Raw genomic sequence first — 20,848 nt, forward strand, 5'->3', positions numbered from 1 at the left:
ATACATTCTCTTTTTGAAGACCTTATCTAAAATTTCTGGATTTAATCAATTTTCAGAGAATATTCAGGGGAAAATGGCAAAAATGTCAATGAGGTGTAACCATAAAAACTTCGTACCAAATAGTTTAACTTGTTCAAAAAAGGTGAAATTCTCAATAAAACACCCTATCAACTAGTTTAGCATAATCTTACATTTGTGTTGTTTAATAATGAATAAAATAAATGGAACACCATTGTTCTGAATATTATAATTCATTTGGGGAACTGTGTCTGTCAAGTCAACTTCCTAAAGTGTCAAGGTGGTGTAACCAACATTCAAGGAGCCATTTTGTTAATTTGTGCAAGAAGACCATGTGACAGGAAATTATATCACAGAGAAGGACCCCTGATTAGCCCAACTGCTGCATGACGAGGTTAGTAACTCTCTTTGAAATCTTGATAATTTGACATTTTTAGGGTATGGTCAGGTGTGCTTAGGGTTACATGTCAAATGGTATGACCCCAGGAAAACATTTATCATTCATAATAATTGTAAAAATAAGTTGTTATTTTAAAAAATGTGTTTGAAATCTTCACACCAAGGCCATGTGCTTACATAGGTGTCCATCATAATGCCTGATAAATTTGAATTTAAATTGAAATGTCAAATGGTGTAACCGGTTACACCATCTGACTTTTATTACATTCCTTTTGGTTAGAGGCCGATTTTGTCAAATATCAGTAGTTTATGATGCTGATTAAAGATGTAATATGAACTAACTTGCTATGTGGAACTATTTTCAAGTGTTAAGTGTTATATTTCTGAAGTGGTGATTTATCCACAACTTTATTATCAAAGCTCTGGAAGGTTAGGATAAAATCATTATTTTGCATGGCTTTGATATTTTTTAAATGTTTAGCTTTAATATATATTTGTTTTCCATTCACTTACAATTTTAAGCAATATATAGTGCAATATATGTAATTTCATAATGTAGCAGAATTAAGTGGGTGAACACTGACAATGTTGAACATGAACAGCAGCTTTAAAAAGACTTAAAACTCCAATAATATGAGAATTGTCCAACTACGTTGCCTTAAAACAGAAAAATACGACTTCTGCCCTGAGACCAGGAGAGATTCACCTGCCCTCAGACAAAATTGTGGGAAACAATGGTCTCTGCCCTGGGACCAGATGAAACTAAACAGCCATGAGGAAAATCCTACAAAACAACTTCTGCCCTGAGACCAGAGGAGACAGTTGACTCCCTTTTGTCCAACTACGTTGCCTTAAAACAGAAAAATACAACTTCTGCCCTGAGACCAGGAGGGATTCACCTGCCCTCAGACAACTTCTGCCCTGAGACCAGAGGAGACAGTTGACTCCCTTTTTTCCAACTACGTTGCCCTGAGAACAGAAAAATATGACTTCTGCCCTGAGACCAGGAGAGATTCAACAGTCCTCAGACAATTTCTGCCCTGAGACCAGGAGGGATTCACCTGCCCTCAGACAACTTCTGCCCTGAGACCAGAGGAGACAGTTGACTCCCTTTTTTCCAACTACGTTGCCCTGAGAACAGAAAAACACGACTTCTGCCCTGAGACCAGGAGAGATTCACCTGCCCTCAGACAAAATTGTGGGAAACAATGGTCTCTGCCCTGGGACCAGATGAGACTAAACAGCCATGAGGAAAATCCTACAAAACAACTTCTGCCCTGAGACCAGAAGAGACAGTTGACTCCCTTTTGTCCAACTACGTTGCCCTGAGAACAGAAAAATACGACTTCTGCCCTGAGACCAGGAGAGATTCACCTGCCCTCAGACAACTTCTGCCCTGAGACCAGAAAAATACGACTTCTACCCTGAGACCAGGAGAGATTCACCTGCCCTCAGACAACTTCTGCCCTGAGACCAGAAAAATACGACTTCTGCCCTGAGACCAGGAGAGATTCAACAGTCCTCAGACAATTTCTGCCCTGAGACCAGGAGAGACAGTTGACTCCCTTTTGTCCAGCTACGTTGCCTTAAAACAGAAAAACACGACTTCTGCCCTGAGACCAGGAGAGATTCACCTGCCCTCAGACAACTTCTGCCCTGAGACCAGAAAAATACGACTTCTGCCCTGAGACCAGGAGAGATTCACCTGCCCTCAGACAAAATTGTGGGAAACAATGGTCTCTGCCCTGGGACCAGATGAAACTAAACAGCCATGAGGGAAATCCTACAAAACAACTTCTGCCCTGAGACCAGGAAAGATTCACCTGCCCTCAGACAACTTCTGCCTTGAGACCAGAGGAGACAGTTGACTCCCTTTTGTCCAACTACGTTGCCTTAAAACAGAAAAATACGACTTCTGGCCTGAGACCAGGAGAGATTCATCTGCCCTCAGACAAAATTGTGGGAAACAATGGTCTCTGCCCTGGGACCAGATGAGACTAAACAGCCATGAGGAAAATCCTACGAAACACCTTCTGCCCTGAGACCAGAGGAGACAGTTGACTCCCTTTTTTCCAACTACGTTGCCCTGAGAACAGAAAAATACGACTTCTGCCCTGAGACCAGGAGAGATTCACCTGCCCTCAGACAACTTCTGCCCTGAGACCAGAGGAGATGGTTGACTCCCTTTTTTCCAACTACGTTGCCCTTAAAACAGAAAAATATGACTTCTGCCCTGAGACCAGGAGAGATTCAACAGTCCTCAGACAATTTCTGCCCTGAGACCAGGAGAGATTCATCTGCCCTCAGACAAAACTGTGGGAAACAATGGTCTCTGCCCTGGGACCAGATGAGACTAAACAGCCATGAGGAAAATCCTACAAAACAACTTCTGCCCTGAGACCAGAAGAGACAGTTGACTCCCTTGTGTCCAACTACGTTGCCTTAAAACAGAAAAATACGACTTCTACCCTGAGACCAGGAGAGATTCACCTGCCCTCAGACAACTTCTGCCCTGAGACCAGAAAAATACGACTTCTGCCCTGAGACCAGGAGAGATTCACCTGCCCTCAGACAAAATTGTGGGAAACAATGGTCTCTGCCCTGGGACCAGATGAGACTAAACAGCCATGAGGGAAATCCTACAAAACAACTTCTGCCCTGAGACCAGAGGAGACAGTTGACTCCCTTTTGTCCAACTACATTGCCTTAAAACAGAAAAATACGACTTCTGCCCTGAGACCAGGAGAGATTCATCTGCCCTCAGACAAAATTGTGGGAAACAATGGTCTCTGCCCTGGGACCAGGAGGGATTCACCTGCCCTCAGATAAAACTGTGGGAAACAATGGTCTCTGCCCTGGGACCAGATGAGACTAAACAGCCATGAGGAAAATCCTACAAAACAACTTCTGCCCTGAGACCAGAGGAGACAGTTGACTCCCTTTTGTCCAACTACGTTGCCCTGAGAACAGAAAAATATGACTTCTGCCCTGAGACCAGGAGAGATTCACCTGCCCTCAGACAACTTCTGCCCTGAGACCAGAGGAGATGGTTGACTCCCTTTTTTCCAACTACGTTGGCTTAAAACAGAAAAATATGACTTCTGTCCTGAGACCAGGAGAGATTCACCTGCCCTCAGACAACTTCTGCCCTGAGACCAGGAGAGATTCACCTGCCCTCAGACAAAATTGTGGGAAACAATGGTCTCTGCCCTGGGACCAGATGAGACTAAACAGCCATGAGGAAAATCCTACAAAACAACTTCTGCCCTGAGACCAGGAGAGACAGTTGACTCCCTTTTGTCCGACTACGTTGCCTTAAAACAGAAAAACACGAATTCTGCCATGAGACCAGTTTTTTCTTCATTGAAAATAATTTTAAAAAAGTTCAATTGACCTTGTTCACTGTCATGCTTGATTTTTAGTGCCAGTTTCTTCAACAAACAATGGCCTTTGACTGTAGAAGCAACATAGTCAGGTGGTGTAACTGGTTTGTGTCAATTGGTGCAATATTATAATATACAGGAAAATTCATGTGGAATAAGATGTAATCCTCTATTGCAATGTATTGACATATTTTTTAACAGTTTATACATAATTTGTCAAATTATTATTTAGGAAACACAAAGTGTTTTCAGCATTTGTCCTGCTCTATATTACAAAAACGCATACAGTTTTAATTTAAAATAATCCTAATAAAATCTATTTTCATGTGATATTTTAAAATTAAGTAACTGTTTTCATAAGTACACAAGTGTACTTACGAAAACAGTAAGTTTGCATACACTAGGTGGAAAGAAATATTTAATATTTCTCCTTTTGTTGTGGTTACACCACTTGACATTTTCAGGGGCAATCAGTCTTACCTTTCGTAAAAAATAGTTCAAATGCTATTTCAAATTACATGAAACCAACATATAAAACATAACAAAATATACATTTTAACAAACCTGATGCAAGCTTTTAAAACAATTTTTTATAACATTTTGAATTGCTCACAATGCAAACCCTTAATTGTCACTGACCCTTTAATACTTATTTTTCATTAAAAAAGAATATCAATAAAAGATAATGATATCCTTGTAGCAGTACAATTGTTTGACTTGCTATTTTTCTTTGTTTGGGCTGATTTTCCCTCATGACTAATCACAGGGGATTCAGAGCACCTGTGCACAGGTGGGGGGACTGACTCCTGATTTGAGGAGTGGAAGCAGCTTGGGGTATTTCCCTCCCAGCCAATCGGGGTGTGATGACACCCTGTCTGAAAGGCTTAAAAGAGGTGGGAAATGGCACACCGGGGGCTTATCACCCTCATACTGAATCTGCTGCCCACATCTTTAGTGAGGAAACTTTTTTTTGGGAACCCTTTAAAACCCAGGCCCGTTTACACCTTCGGTTTACTTTTTTATTTCCCTGGGGCCTGTAGAAGAGGCTTTTTTTTTATTACATCCAAAGGAGGTGAAACCCCATTTATGGGTTTATTGTCCTAGTAGTGGACATTGGGCATTCCCCTGGTTTTTACATGTTTTTTGTTCATATGTTTATGTAGGTTGGGCTGGCCTGTAGGCAATTTACAGCCAGTACCACCACAAGAGCACTAAAATCCAGTAAGTATGAGAATGACAGACAGCGGGCTTTCACTACCCTACAATGAGCTTCTGTGCTACATGACAAATAACTAACTGAACTACAATCCAAAACAAAACACGTAAATAAAAGCCAAAGATGCAGTCAGGAGCATCTTGAAGCCAACTTACTAACCAAAACCAAACCAATATCATCCACCAACTGGCAGGAGAAGATGGAAAGCCGTTATAGACAGCACGCTGATATCTTACAATAAATACTGTTCTTTGGATTTGGAGGCAGTCTGCATCAAAAATGCTGCATTACAACAACTAAAACATCCTTTAAAACTGATGCAAGACTGTACACATGTAAGCACAAGCAGCAGGTACTTAGCTCGGATCACCTGTCGGCAGTAAGTCGGCTAGAAAACCGGTGTAGTGCCGAGAAGAGACGGCTTGCCGAAAAACTGCTGCCCCCGACGGGAACGCGCATCAGTTCAGAGGAAGTGGGCGTAGGTCTACTACGGGTCAGCTGGCAGACGCAGCACCGAGAGAAATGTTTGTTTTTTTTACTGTGCAGTCCTGTAGCCCAAGTGAAGAGGCTACGGAAAAAGAACGGCGCAGATAAAAAAAGTAACCTGATGTTTCCATAATGTAGGCTAGTTGTCATCAATTGATGAGGGTAGATGCTTTACCTTGCCACTTTTGTTGTGGTTGTTGTTGTTGTTGTTGTTGTTGCAATGTGATTTTACACCGCTTTGATCTATAAATAAAGTCATAATTCAATATCCCTGTTTCAGTGATTTTATAACGAGGATTAGGAAATCAATGCAGAAAAGAATGCAGGAGTGTTTCCACGTCACATTAGATAGCAATCATATAACACAGTTACAGGGTGCAGTCACTTTTCGGCAGGCCCTGCCGAAAAGTGACTGCACCCTATAACTCTGGATTGGGAGGGGTTACATTCTCTGTCTTTTCAGCATTAATAGTAGAGGAAACCAGGTGCATGTACAGTGAATTTGGTCAATATCACTCCTTGCAATCCAGAGTTACAGGGTGCAGTCACTTTTCGGCAGGGCCTGCCGAAAAGTGACTGCACCTGGTAACTCTGGATTGGGAGGGGTTACATTCTCTGTCTTTTCAGCATTAATAGTAGAGGAAACCAGGTGCATGTACAGTGAATTTGGTCAATATCACTCCTTGCAATAAGGACTTACAGGGTGCAGTCACTTTTCAGCAGGGCCTGCCGAAAAGTGACTGCACCTGGTAACTCTGGATTGGGAGGGGTTACATTCTCTGTCTTTTCAGCATTAATAGTAGAGGAAACCAGGTGCATGTACAGTGAATTTGGTCAATATCACTCCTTGCAATCCAGAGTTACAGGGTGCAGTCACTTTTCGGCAGGGCCTGCCGAAAAGTGACTGCACCCTGTAACTCTGGATTGGGAGGGGTTACATTCTCTGTCTTTTCAGCATTAATAGCAGAGGAAACCCGGTGCATGTACAGTGAATTTGGTCAATATCACTCCTTGATATCCAGAGTTACAGGGTGCAGTCACTTTTCGGCAGGGCCTGCCGAAAAGTGACTGCACAGTGACACAGTGATATTGACCAAATTCACTGTACATGCACCTGCAAACACAGAGAATGTGATGCAGAATGTAAAGGCAATCCGTTACAGTTAGCCTACAGTTCTATATATACTGCATTATTGTATTCATAATTATGCTCTTAAAAGTACAAGTTATCCAAAAAGTTACTTAAGTAAATGTAAATCGTTATTACCCACCTCTGATAGCACTTACTAATTTCTCAGTATGTGTTATATGATTGCTTTCTAATGTGACGTGGAAACACTCCTGCATTCTTTTCTGCATTGATTTCCTAATCCTCTTTATAAAATCACTGAAACAGGGATATTGAATTATGACTTTATTTATAGATCAAAGCGGTGTAAATCACATTGCAACAACAACAACAACAACAACAACAACAAAAGTGGCAAGGTAAAGCATCTACCCTCATCAATTGTTGACAACTAGCCTACATTATGGAAACATCAGGTTACTTTTTTTATCCCACTTCCTCTGAACTGATGCGCGGTCCCGTCGGGGGCGGTCGTTTTTCGGCACTTCACCGGCGAAAAGACAGGAAAACTTGCGTGGAGCGGTTTGGGCTAACGGCTAACTTAGCTAGCTAACACTATAACGTGACAAACGGTTGTCCGCGCGCTCCCTACTCGTTTTTTTCTGAAATCTAAATAACTGGCGATCCTTTAATAAACCCATAGAGCCAAAAAAACAACACTCACCGTTGTTTGTATTTCTTTTACCCTCTTTCTCTTTCCTGTCTGTTTTTTTTAAAAAGTTAACTTTCTGACCGGAAATCACTTTTAGCTTGTTTCCGCGAAACCAAGATGGCGGCCGGATGTGACGCAGCTCCGCCTAACATAAACAAGAAAAACCTAAGCGCGTTATTCAACATACAAGACAAGAAATGTAACAATAAACATATAAGGAGAGTTTTTCAAGATAAAAAGAGGTTTTCTCCACGAGGAAAATTTTATTGGTGCTCTCATTTAGAGGACATAGACTGGGAAAAAGCATGGCTTTTACCTCACAAATACTGTATTCATAACAAAGTAAAAGAAACTCATTTCAAAATTCTTCACAAAATATATCCTGTTAACTCCTTCATTTCAAAATTCGTGGATGTGGACAGCTCCTGTGTTTTTTGTGGGCATACTGATGAAACTTTAAACCATCTGTTTTTTGAATGTAATGTCACAATGCAATTTTGGTCGGACTTGTGTTCTTATATCTTCCCCAATGTTAACATGTCATACTGCTTTTCCCTTAAAGATGTTATATGTTATTATGAACATGAGAAGAACAAGTGTCTTCAGTATTTAGTTAATTTTTTCATTTTATTTGGTAAATATTTTATTCATAAGCAAAAATTTTCAGCCTCCAAACCAACCTTTCCTCATTTTTTAATTGAATTCAATTCACTTTATAAATCCCTAGCCTTAGTTAAAAATAAAAAGAATACAACATTTTTAGACAACTATGAAAAGATATTTGACGTACTCCCTGGCATTTAATGAAATTTATGATAAGAGATTAGTACATACATATATGTGTTGACATGACAATATAGTATTTATTTATTTATTTTATTTGTTTAAATTTTATTTTATATGACATCCTTGCTGTATTTATTTATTCTATTTATTGACCTTTTGAATGTGAAACAGCTCTCATGTGTTGTGTTATGTGTTAGTGTTTGACACTTTGTATAAATTGAATACTTAAATAAAGAGAAAAAAAAAAAAAAAAAACCTAAGCGCGTTATTAAACACGCACATTTCAAACAATAGAACAAAACAATAATACAGATTAATTAACCTTACAGTTAAATACTTTATTTTGAATTCAGTTTCCATTTCTTGTACTTATTAAAGTTATTATTAGTTTAAAATTAATGGGCAACCATGAAAAATCTCAACTGAAGAAATTCCCATTACACTTTTTTATATCCTCAATGTTCTGAGGTTATCAATATAATGATACATTTAATGATACTGCTTTGTTATGGCATCATTTTAATTAAATTCAAATTGAACTAAACTTCTCAGACAATGTTTTTTTTTTCCCACCAGTTTGACGTAGAAGAACCAAGAAGCTGTTTAAAGGAGACGTATTACGCTCATTTTTAAGTTCTTACTTTTATTTTGGGTTACTACAAGAATAGGTTTACATGCTTTAATGCTCATAAAAAACAGTTGTCTCATACTGTCCAGCGCAGCAACATGGAGTTGATCTACCAATGATATCTACCGTTTAAGGTCCCCCCTCCCGAATACTGAGTCTCCACTCATTGGTCACAACAGATTAGCTGTACTAAACTAGCCAAACTAGCCGCTTTGCTTAAATTATGCAAATGTGTGACATGGTGACATTGTGTGATGTCACAAACTACCGAATTAAAGGCAGGGCAACTGACGAGGCGTTTCAGGAGCAGTGTTTTCTGTGGGAGAGAGGAGCTTCTGTTGGTGCGGACCTTCATCACTTTCAAGATCTTTAACATGCACAATAGGTCTCCTTTAACAAATTTGAAATGATTTGTTGGCGCAAATACGGGAATGAATAATCTGTAATAAATACAACTGTTAACATCTTTTGTACGTACTTTTTTATTACACAAACCTGTACCTTTGACATCATATTAAAGGTGCTATTTGTGAGAAAAGTGTATTTTTGAGTCTCATTCCCAACTCATCAAAAACGGACTCTTTGAGATGGCAGCTGACCCGTCCTACAATCCCAAAGCGTCACTTTTTGACTAATTGGGAATGAGACTCCAAAATCAGCTTTTCTAACAAATACCACCTTTTTAAAGAACCAGATGTTTTCTGGTATCTTTGGTGCTGATGATTTATCCAGGAGATTTTCATGTTCCTCCTCACCATGGAAGAGCTTAAACTTTCCATCACCAACACAGTCTATGCAACAAACAATGTAGACTTTTACTTCCGAAAGTCCTACTGATTCAAACCATATTAACATTATTTAACAGCATTTAACATCACACAAATACAGTGAGCAGCATTGATTCTCCACTAGCTTTATGACTCTGTTATGTCATTAAACATCTTGAGTCCTGGGTGGCAACTATCTCCACATTGCAGCTTTTAAGGCACAAAATGGTTCAGCAAAATGGAGGAAATCCTCAAGGAAGACGAAATCAACCATTCAAACTTCAATCGTTATCGACTTGAAAATTACATATCTACCATTTACTAGTAGAACAGCTCATACATAAGCTTGGGACTGGTGCTAATTATTCCACACCAGTGACTGAAAACCATGTGAGTCTCCAACAGTCCATCAGTCATGAGCTTTTTCTGCTTCATGGCTCCACACTGGTTTGCGTTTCTCTATGAAGGCCCGGATCCCCTCCTGTCCGTCTCTCAGAGCCAAGTTGTCAACCATCACCTTGGAGGCGGTGGCGTAGGCTGCATCTCGACCTTGAGCCATTTGTCTTTGGAGGACACAAAGGCGAGAAAAATACAACATGTGAAGGGAAATGTACATGTGTTCATCACAATGTTTTAAATGTTTTCACACAATGAACCTTAATTACTATTAAAGTTGTTTAGTTTTATCCATCAGTGCCCCATATTGAAATAATTTTGTTGATCAGTGGTAACACCTAAAACATTTACCCCAAAACATTCTTTCTCAAGCATCCCTGGACTTTAAAAAACACTTATAACCACAAGAAAGAGGTGAAAAGTCTGTCTGTACCTCTGAAAAGTGGCCTTGCCGAGGGCTACGACAGGTCGACTGGCCTGACACACCCGCTGGGCGATGGCTAACGTCTCCTCCTCCAGTCGCTCTTCTGGCACTACCTTACTGACCAGACCGTGCAGCAAAGCATCATGGGAGGAGATGGGAGTTCCTGTGAACAGCATCTCCATGGCAACCTGGTAAAAAGGAGGCAGAGCATCAGTTAGGGCTCGATACTGGATTTTCGTGGGCAGTTGCCAAGTAATCTGACTATATATGGACTGATAGTAGTCCCCTTTATCATATTAATTCATAAATATAAATAAATTAAACATCAGTTAAAAACACACCTGAAGTAGACGAGTGTGTCTTTCTCCTGAAGTCCTCCATGTGTTCAGCTCTTACCTTCCTCGGCACGGCTCGGCCGATGGCCACCGCCGGCGTCGAGCAGAACAGACCCACGTTGACGCCCGGAGTGGCGAAGGTGGACTTCTCCGTGGCCACGGCGACGTCGCAGCTGGCAACGAGCTGGCAGCCGGCCGCTGTGGCAACACCATTCACCATGGCGATGACCGGAACAGGTATGTCTTGTATCAGAGTCATCACCTGAAATACAAGAGAGGGTGAGTTATTTGTAAGAATAAAGCTCCTTTGATTTGAAAAAGACGAAGAAACTCACCTCTGAGCAGGTGTGAAACACCTTTGTGTGATACTCTCTGCCCTGAGTCGACGTCAGCTCCTTCAGGTCGTGTCCGGAGGAAAACACTGGACCTTTGGCTGACACACACACACATATTAGAAGGTTAAACCAGCATTTTCTCTCTTTGACACAGACACTCAGAATCAATAACTACCTGATATGATAATAACTCTGAGATCATCACTGTCGACATCAGTGAGGATGTTTTCTCTGAGGGACTCGAGCATCGACAACGACAGAGCATTCCTCTTCTTGGGGTTGTTTAATATTATTCTCCTGGAAGAATAAAAATAAGCTGAATTAGCATTTAACGGTGGTGATTTGTTCATCTGAGCCTCTGTTTCACTTCACAATATTAGTGGTTTATCCTCTTCTATGCAGCCAGAAAGGCAGCAAACTTTGTTGTGACAGCGATTCTGTAACATCTTTATGAAATTGTGCACAACAAACGCAGGAGATTAAAAGAATAAGAATGATCTGCAGTATAGTCACTTTAAACTCAGTATACTATATGAATACTACACACACTGTAGTACACAGTCAAAATGTTTAACAAAACTTCAATCTAACTAGTACAACCTGTTTTACCAGAGAGATCATGTTGCATTTCCTTGATTCATTTCAACCAAACTCCATTTAAAAATGTAGCAATTTTATTCTAGTACTTTCCTTTAGTTGTTTACATACACCAAGAACAATAAGACTTAAGAGCTCTTATTAATGGACAGAGTACTTTCTTTAACTAGGCATATACAGATTGAGTACTGCATTGCAATGTTGCTGCTGCTTTACCTGATTATTTTTATTTTAAACTTGACTCGACTTTGGAAATATTGTGCTTTTTAATCTCTTAGATCAAGGTAACTGTTCTTACCAGATATAACATACTTCGCATAAAAAGATTTTACATTCACCAAATAATCTCATACATTCAGTGATTGAAGTAAGAGGAAAAGTTGTAATACCACAAAATAAAAATACTCATTTACTGACTATTATCAGCAAAATAAATCAATTATAAAAGTACCCAAAAGGAAGGTAGGCACAACAACTGGCCAAGATGGTGCTATTTTTTTGTTTAGTTTATATATTTCTAGATTTCCAGATAACTAATAATATTTTTTTGTTGTAATTAAGTTAATCTGCATCTTCTAAGGCCTAAAAAGTGCAACAGTAGCACATGACACAGGACATATAGTTGAGTACAGAGTAAAATCATTTAAAAGTAAGTTAATATATCTACGTAAACATCTTAATTACTTCCCACTATTGCATTAACTATGTGCAAAAAACCGGATTATGAAATATGTTTTGCTTAATGATACTTCCCGGACTCCGTAGCCTTTCATGCTGTCCTTAAGAGAAAATGTTTACTTAACTGTACGGTGACGTAGGGAACAATACGATCCAAACATTGACATTTTATCACAAAAACATATTTTACACATGAACAATACGTATGCCGAATTTACCTCAAGACTTTGGCCTGTACAATGAAGTACAATATGTACCACTGTAACGTGACGTCGTTGTTAAAGTCTGTAATCTCTCCATAAATGCACAGTTTCTACCTGGGAGCACCTGTGCTGTGAAGTACAGTTCCAGGAGGACGGACTCACGGACACATTTGCTTACTGCACCTGATTCCGTTGTTTTGCTGCCTCACTGTCAGCGGCTCCGCTTCAGTCTGAGAGTAGAAACGACTCCCTGTCAGCAGAGTTGAAGTCCTGCTGAGCTGAAACACACCGACAGCTCTGCACAGAAAACTACGAGCCATGTTTCTCCTCCTAGCTTCACCTTCCCGCTCACACTTCCGGGTGCGGCGACGTCATCGACACGTAGGACAGACCAAGAGCCAATCAAAACCCAAAAGGAGCCAAGCGTTCAGAAATGAGTTTGTAAAAATAATTAAATGTACAAATTAAAAATACACTTGTATACTTACATATATTATACTACTATTTACTTAAAATATTTCTTATAAAATCAGAATTTTTTATATTTTTTTAATTTTATTTTTTTGTTTAATTATTACAAAGTAATTAAATGGATACATTTAAATTAAAATCATTTTTCCCAAATAAATAATACTTAAAATTAAATTCTACAAACTAAATAACAAAATAAATCAGTAAATAAAATGTGAAAATATTCTTGAGGGTTTTCTTTTCTTCTGTGCTTCATGTAAACACACCAGTATGTCTTTTACACTAAACATTATAGCAGCATTATAATTTTGTGCAAATCTGCTGAACTTCACACATTTTCTAGATTTGTAACAAGACACTTGTTTGGTTGAATTATCTACTAAAGGAACAAACTTCCTCCCTTGGATCGTTTGAGCAGATCAGGTATGGACACCACGTTCAGACGAAGTGAGTGCATTTATTCTCACACAACACAAACGACAAAATAAAGTGAAAAACACACATGTACAGTACAGTGATTGGTTGCCACCAGTTACCACTACTGGTAGTTAAACTGTGACTTTAAATAAAGACTCAATGTTTGTAATTATTGCTTTAATGATAATGAACAGAAAAACACTGAACAACTGAAAAAGAAAAAAAACATGAAGAAATGTTTGTCTTTTGGTTTGTGGTGGTTCTAGAGACCATGTTCACGCCGCCGCCATTTTCCTCTGATGTCACGCTCAGTGCGAGAAGCTAAAATGTCTTACTGCTGTGTTCCAGGTTGCAAGTCGCATCCTGATTGAACTGAAAAGACGATAGATAGTGAAAATCCAGAGCGAAATTGGGCCGTATTTCAAAGAAAAGCAACATATTTGGTAACCCATTAGCTAGACAACAGCTAATGCTAACATTAAACAACTTCCTGGCTAACAGTACCGTTTGAAAGTGTTACACATTTAAATGGGCTATAATGATTTTTTTAATTTGCATAGCAAGCTACAAAAAACAAAGTTACAGGGTTAGATTAAGGCAAGAAAACAAGGGTGAAACTCCATTTCATAACTCCAAAACAAAAAGACCTAGAGACTTCAAATTTGCAGGACTTGTGATGATTCTTGTGCCACGCCAACACACCAAATATCACACCAATACGGCCTTTCTAGCGGAAGATATTCGTATTAAGGCACTAACACAAGGGTGCTAACATTAGCTAATGGGTTATTAAATGTTGTTTTACAGCCTAATGTCCCTTTTAGTTTGTCACTATCCATCATCTTTCAGTTGCTGATCAATCAGGAAGCGGAGAAATGATAACAATTTGTCATATTCACAATTTTATATGGTTTAAATCCTGGAAGACAGCAACATAACATCAGTATCTGAGCCTGAGTCTGACATAAGAGGAAAATGGCCGCCACGTGGTCTTTAAGTGCTGAGAAATGTTTTCTGAATGAGTGATGATGTCAACAATTTGAACAGCTAATTAAAATAATATCTACATTACTCCATGAATGCAAACATGGTGTAACATTAACAGTAAAAGTGTTGGGAGACGAGCCGAGATAAGGCAGGAAACAGAAAAAGCACGAGTCCCATCAGAGCAGGAGAAACACCGACACCCACAATCCTCCTTCCCACCAGGAGGAGCAGGCCGGCCAGCAGGAGGCAGGCCTCATGTCAGGTGACGGCGTTCAGGCTCTGGCCTCCCTCGCTCGGGGTGAAGAACTGGACTTTGGGCATGGCGAGCGCCGAGTTGTTCCTGCGCAGGTTCCCGCTGCTTCCGCCTTTACGCATGGAGTTGTTGCGTCGCATGGAGTTCCGCTTCCTCAGCGAGTTCTGGTGCGACAGCTCGCTCTTCTGGAGAGTCTGGATTAAGATGGACGGCTTCTCGTCCAGTTCTCTGGCGCTGCAGCGCGGCGTCGCTACCTTCAGGACCGACAACAGAACATTTAGAGATGTAGTGATTCTTTCTGTGACAAACATGTCGGCAGGAGGTCTCTGTAGTCAACGTGACTGCTTAGCTATTCAGGCATGGCGCTGCTTAGAGCTAAATGCTAATGTAAGCATGCTAACATGCTCAGAACAACAATGCTAACATCCAGATTTTAAGTGGGTATACATATTAGCCTAAGTATTATATTTTACACCCATAGCAGGTGCAATGTTTTTGTCAGCCATCTTAAATTAAAAAAAATAATAATTATTGTGATATTGTTAGAATCCAAAGAAAGTATAAAAAGTATTTAACAAAATAAAAGCATCAGTCGTGTCCTGAGCGATCAGTTTGTCGGGCTGTTACCTTGACTGTGTTACCGAACTTGGAGTAATCCACGGAGTACACGCCCTCCTCCTCTGTTACTATGGGAACGAAGCGGTGACCCCACTGGATCTCCTCGGAGACGTAGGAGGTGCGGGCCTGCGTGGTGATCCCCGTCGTCTCCACGACTCCCTCCAGGATGACGATCACCTCCAGGTCGCTGCACTGCAGCTCCATCGCCGACAGGTCGTACAGCGGGCTGACGGCACAAACAACTCAGTCACGGACGGCATTTGTAAACTTCTCTCGTCTACCTTGTGCCACATTGTGAATTGAATTAAAAGTAAAGGAAAGGAGTCAAGGAGGTCAAACTGAGTCAAGTTTAAGACTTAGTTTGTGTTTGTCCAGCAGATGGAGGTAGTGAGTCACACACATGAAATCCAGTGTTCAGAGAGATTCAACCAAAGAGGAAGCTTCCTTCTTTACAGCGTCGTTTGAAAACTTCTCAGAGGCCAGAAGAAACAAAATGTTTGAGGATTTTAAAAGAAAAGTGCAAAAGAAGAATCTGAAAAAGTGAATATAGTTCTCTTTATGGTATAAACATGTTATTCTACTTAATCAGAGAGAACCTGTAACGACTGCACGTCCTTCGTCTCTCTACCTGTTCTTGTCGATGATGTGGCAGATGATGAGCGGCGCGAGGAGGAACAGGCTGTTGCTCGCCACGGCGCTCTCCGTCTGGACGTCGATCTGATGGATGGGGATCACCTCGCCCTCCGGTGTGGTCGTCTTCCTCACCACCTGCAGGGGAATTATTGTCCTGATTAATCATGAGGTCCTTTAAATCTTAGTGTGGGAGATTGTGGAGATTTGCTTGTTTTCTTGTTCTGTGAACCTTCAGCTCAGAGGTTAATAAAGTGGACACTCGCCTGTAACCTGACGGTGGCTCCTATGATCATACTCTTCCTCAGATCTCCGATACGAATCATAAAACACAGTCGGTTGTTTCTGACGGCGATCACAGCGTGACGGCTGAAGATCAGCGTCTCTGCTCGCCGGTTCGACTGAGCCGTCTTCATGAAGATACAACCTGAGGACGGAAAGAGGCAGAATATCACAAATGTGACCTGATCACATGTGGATTCATGTTTGTTTTGTGTTTTTGTGAGTTTTTGTCACTGGTGTGGCCGTTTTTTTTAGAAAAACAACACGAGGGAAAAAGTCTGAGCTGGAACATCAAATAAACCATCTTTGCTCACAACATCTGAGCCTTTCTGACACTCAGCTGTGCGTGAAAAAGCAAAAAAATGTTGGTTTCTATCATCGGTTATTTTATCGTATCGGCCATGAGAGTCAGGTAATTATCGTACTTATCGTATCGGCTGATAAAAATCCATATCGTGCATCCCGAGACTAAATGTTTCAGGGACAATGAAATACTGTATATATGATATGAAACCCAACGCCCAGGACTTCTTTCTGAAAACAATCTGACTTTCGTTGTGTCCATCATGAAAGTTGATGAGGGAAATAACAGATCACGAAAAGAAAAATGTTTCTGATGGATGAAGAAAGTTGTGTGTGGTCTGACCGACAGTTCACAGAGATTTTTAACTAGATCGTCAATCAGAAAAATCATAATATCGATAAAACTTGGGAGCAGTACTCTTGGATTTAATCTGTCTTCACACGGGCGTGAAGCTCCAGTGATGTTTCGATGTATCAGCTTCAGCGTCTGATTAATAACTGATACGCTGCTCACATGTATCCTCACTTCTTACTCCTCGGAGCAGAAATAAGAGTTTGGGACGGCGTGCGAGATGGCGGACCGGTCCGAGGCTCTCACCTGTGAACTAATCATACTGTTTAATCAACATCCTGTCATGTCGATGGATCATCTTGGTGGAGGAGGAGCGCTCACGCAAAATAATATGTCTAAAATCTTTTACTTTAACTCTGGAAAAACTGGAGCAAAAACAAAAGTGTTCGAGTTCATTCTGCATCATGAGAACTTTGATTTCTCTTACTTTACGTATATCTTGATGCTTATACTTTTGTATTTTTGCTGCAGGTGTCTTCAGTCTGACCTTCGTCATCCTGTAAACAGCGTCTGAGTCTCACCCAGCATGACGGCGTTGACGATGAGTCCCACGATGTTCTGCATGATGAGGAGGGTGATGGCCGTCGGACACTGTTCTGTTATCATCCGCCCCCCGAAGCCGATGGTCACCTGAACCTCGATGGAGAACAGGAAGGCCGACGTGAACGACCTGAAGAGACGGATTCAGAAAAAGTTCTGTTGTAAAGCAGCAGGAAGTTTCAGTTTCATTCAGTCAAACAGTCTCAGTGTTTCAGGGCCAACTTTGAGATTCTGGCAGATGTGATGGGAACAGCAGTTTTAAATGTTTCTGTCGTTTAGTGAATTCATCTTAAAGCACTCTGACCTTTTCTCTCAAGGACGCTCGCTCCCATTTAAGGCAACATTTTGTTTCTATCTGGTCGGTTATGAGAGGACGAAACATTCACAAAGCAGCAAAATGGAAACACAAATCATTTCACAGCTCGGCAGCTGCTTGACGTTGCTTAAGACGCGTTCAAGGATGTATTTTATTTCTTCATATCTCCACTCATTATGTGTGATATTCAAGGATTTGAATGGAAGTGATGGGAGGGGTGAAGCAGCACTGATCAGATCCTTGACTTGGGTATAAAATAAAAACATCACGAGCTGAATGTTTTCATTCTGCAGAAAATTGTCCCCTCTGACTAAATAATCAATTATTTATACTGGTGCATGGATGTTAGAGCAGCAGTTCACTGTTGCAGCTGCAGGAAGTTGAGTTACTTTATATACGTTTATATGCCCAGTGGCTCCCAACCTGAGGGTCGGTATTATATATTATCGAATATCGTGATATTTGCAGCCATCTTTCACATTATTTGCATATCGAACAGCTGTTTCTTATTTTATTTCGATATTTGGGAGGCTACTGCAGGTTGTAGCGGTGTGCACACAGCGCTTTAACATACAGACATTAAGGACTTACGTTTCTAGAAACCCCAGCTCACCAATTTTGCAACATTCCAGGTTTGCATCGGGAGAAAATGGCGAGACAAAGGATTTGAACGAGGCTACATGTGTTTGTGTCTCACATCAGAGTCTTTCATCCAGCGCAGTTTGAGTGACGATAATATCGTCTGTCACAGTAGGCGGAAACAAATGTGAGATCAAATTTTGAATATCGTCAAAACCTCATACACAAACTAAAGAAGCTTTGATGTTAAATCTTCACCCAAATAAATGGAATGAAATGATGGAAAGTAGTCCACAAAACATTTCTGAAGCTTCACAGCAAAACAGCGTTGCAGCATTCTGCTAAACAACTGAAGCTTCAACCGGTTCGATTTTGTGCTGACTGACTGATCGACTCTGTCATCTGTCCTCCAGTTTCACTCACCTTAAGTCTTATTTTGTTAATGATTTTGATGTTAAACTTCAGAAGAAGACAAGTTAAGTTGAGAGAAATGAAAACACGACGAGTCACAGTTGTCCTGATGGACTGTAGAGCTGCTACGCTCTCATTCATGGTTCGTCTGAGTCTCGTGTGACATCTGGTGGTGAAATCTGGTATTACCGGTCCAGTCTGGTCTTAGGCCTCAAAATCAAACCGGTTTGAAAATGTTTAAATCGGCCGACCCTGGCAGCTGGGGACTTGTTTTAAAAGATAAATAAAACAACAGAAGATTGATTTTGCTCGTCCGGCGTCTCTGGAAGCCCTCGAGGTCCGAAAATGACTTGAGAAGATGTTTTTTAGGTGCATGGAGGTGAGGAGATGATGACTGGATTTACATTTTTTGGTTGAACTTATCCTTTAATCTGAACTCTAATAGTTAAGTAAATGCAGTGAAGTAGAATTAAAAACAAGCAGGAAATGAAAACACTACAAGTACTACTCGCACAGTGTCTGAGTAAATGGAAAGGAGAGATAAAGGAAGAAGGACTGAGGGAAGAGAGGAGGTGCCAAACTCTCCCTCCTCCTCCTCCTGCAAACTTTTCTTTATTCCCCCTGAAGTTATGAGAGCAAGAGTTCCCTGACTTCCTGTCATAATTAATATCTGTCTCTCCCTCTCCTCCTCTTCCTCTGTGGAGTTTAAAAATGGAGGAAGAGAAGAAGAAGAGGAGGAGGAGGAGGAGGAGGAGGGTGGGAGTTCAGGATGGATGGAAATATTTTTGTCGCAAAATAAACAAGTTTAAAGTCTCATCAAACACACGCTCACAATCTAAATTCTACCTTTATGAAGATTAAAGTTGTCTGAGTCTTTCTTACTTGACCTCGGTGACGCAGTGGGTCCCGTTCTGCCGCTCCGGGTCCAGGTCTCCGTGCGCAAACGCCACCAGCCACCAGCTCATGGCGAACAGCAGCCAGCTGCTGACAAACGTGGTGGTGAAGATGACCAGCGTGAAGCGCCATTTCAGGTCGACCAGCGTGGTGAACACGTCCTGCAGGAATCGGCCCTGCTCGCGGATGTTCTTGTGCGCCAGGTTGCACGAGCCGTTTTTGGCGATGAAGCGCGCTTTGTTCACGCGGTCCCTGAACACCGGCTTGCGGGGCATGCGGGAGGCGAGCCCCGGCAGCCCGAACTCCTCCGGGATGATGCTTTTTCTCGCCAACATCTTCTGCTTCTCCTCCTAAAAGGTCGAGGAAAAAAATCAACTGCTTTAATCCGTCTTCAGTGCGTAATTACGCACGGATCCAACATGTCCACCTGCAGGAAGCGAAGACGCACAGGCTCGTCTCCTTCTGTTTGGGGATGTTTGGGAGCGCGCCGCCTCTGCTCAGCTCCTCTGAGGGCTGGGACGGTCTCCTCTCTCCTGTTGACGTAGTCCAGCTTCCAGAGTCCAGACCGGCTCAGACCAGGACGCTGCTGCTGCCTTCACGGACTGAGCAGGGGCCGTCGGAAAACACGTTTCAAATCAAATCAACCGAATCAGAACTTCTATTAAAAGTCTTCTTGTTCTTCTCTCAGCCACTGCACTTTTACATAATCTCTTTAACCCCTTAATTATTAACGTGAGGTCATCAAATTCACTTTATTTGCATTTTAATCGACTGATTTATGCGCATTTTCACATTAAAGTTACTTTTTTAAACTTCAAGTGAATTTTAATGAGTAAAACTTAAAGGATCCTGGTTTCTAGTGTAAACTCAGAGAGCTCACAGGTGTCTGTTACAATCATTTGGTCACATTTAGTCTCTCTTATGGCTCCTCAGTTGACATATTTATGCTTTTTTTAAGCTGACATTTAGGTTGGAGAATTGATTAAGGGTCCCCACACTGAACAAAATGGACCTACAGCAGCCTTTTATGGATGATAAAATATAAATGAATTCATTAAAGCTTAAATTTCTGCTTTTCATAGTTTGCAGCTGCACTCAAGCCCAACAGGAAAGACTATAAGTTTAATTTTTAGTCATTTTTTGTACTTTTTTGTGTGTTTTCAGAACATTTTTAAGGAAAAACTGTGCAGTTAAGGCAGAAAGGAGCATTAATAATTGATATAATAGCCAAGATAAGCAGTAGAAGTATTAGAAAAATAAGCTAAATATTAGTCCACTCCACTAATAATGGATTTAAACAAATAAATAAGCATTTTATACACTTATACATATAAAATAAAATGTTAGTTGTTATTAAATGTAA

At 40.8% G+C, this 20,848-nt stretch overlaps 2 protein-coding genes and 1 long non-coding RNA gene across 3 annotated transcripts; all 3 read right to left on the minus strand.

Moving 5' to 3' along the window:
* Positions 1 to 6,903: 6,903 nt before the first annotated feature.
* Positions 6,904 to 8,492, minus strand: LOC141008277 (uncharacterized). The gene is made up of 2 exons (XR_012180061.1): positions 8,326 to 8,492; positions 6,904 to 7,448 (listed from the first exon to the last, which is right to left on the minus strand). It is a non-coding gene; the product is annotated as an uncharacterized lncRNA (long non-coding RNA).
* Positions 8,493 to 9,161: 669 nt separating this feature from the next.
* echdc3 (enoyl CoA hydratase domain containing 3) lies at positions 9,162 to 12,796 on the minus strand. The gene is made up of 6 exons (XM_073480567.1): positions 12,616 to 12,796; positions 11,130 to 11,251; positions 10,955 to 11,052; positions 10,681 to 10,881; positions 10,294 to 10,472; positions 9,162 to 10,027 (listed from the first exon to the last, which is right to left on the minus strand). Exons 1-6 carry the CDS (start codon positions 12,750 to 12,752, stop codon positions 9,874 to 9,876), a joined length of 891 nt encoding a protein of 296 aa, XP_073336668.1. The 5' UTR covers positions 12,753 to 12,796; the 3' UTR covers positions 9,162 to 9,873.
* Positions 12,797 to 13,340: 544 nt separating this feature from the next.
* kcnj8 (potassium inwardly rectifying channel subfamily J member 8) lies at positions 13,341 to 19,975 on the minus strand. The gene is made up of 6 exons (XM_073480565.1): positions 19,474 to 19,975; positions 17,267 to 17,415; positions 16,075 to 16,235; positions 15,807 to 15,946; positions 15,188 to 15,404; positions 13,341 to 14,814 (listed from the first exon to the last, which is right to left on the minus strand). The coding sequence occupies exons 1-6, from the start codon at positions 19,818 to 19,820 to the stop codon at positions 14,566 to 14,568; spliced, it is 1,263 nt and encodes a 420-aa protein (XP_073336666.1). The 5' UTR covers positions 19,821 to 19,975; the 3' UTR covers positions 13,341 to 14,565.
* Positions 19,976 to 20,848: the final 873 nt, after the last annotated feature.

The sequence above is a fragment of the Pagrus major genome, chromosome 14 (assembly GCF_040436345.1).
Source record: "Pagrus major chromosome 14, Pma_NU_1.0".
NCBI lineage: Eukaryota > Metazoa > Chordata > Actinopteri > Spariformes > Sparidae > Pagrus > Pagrus major.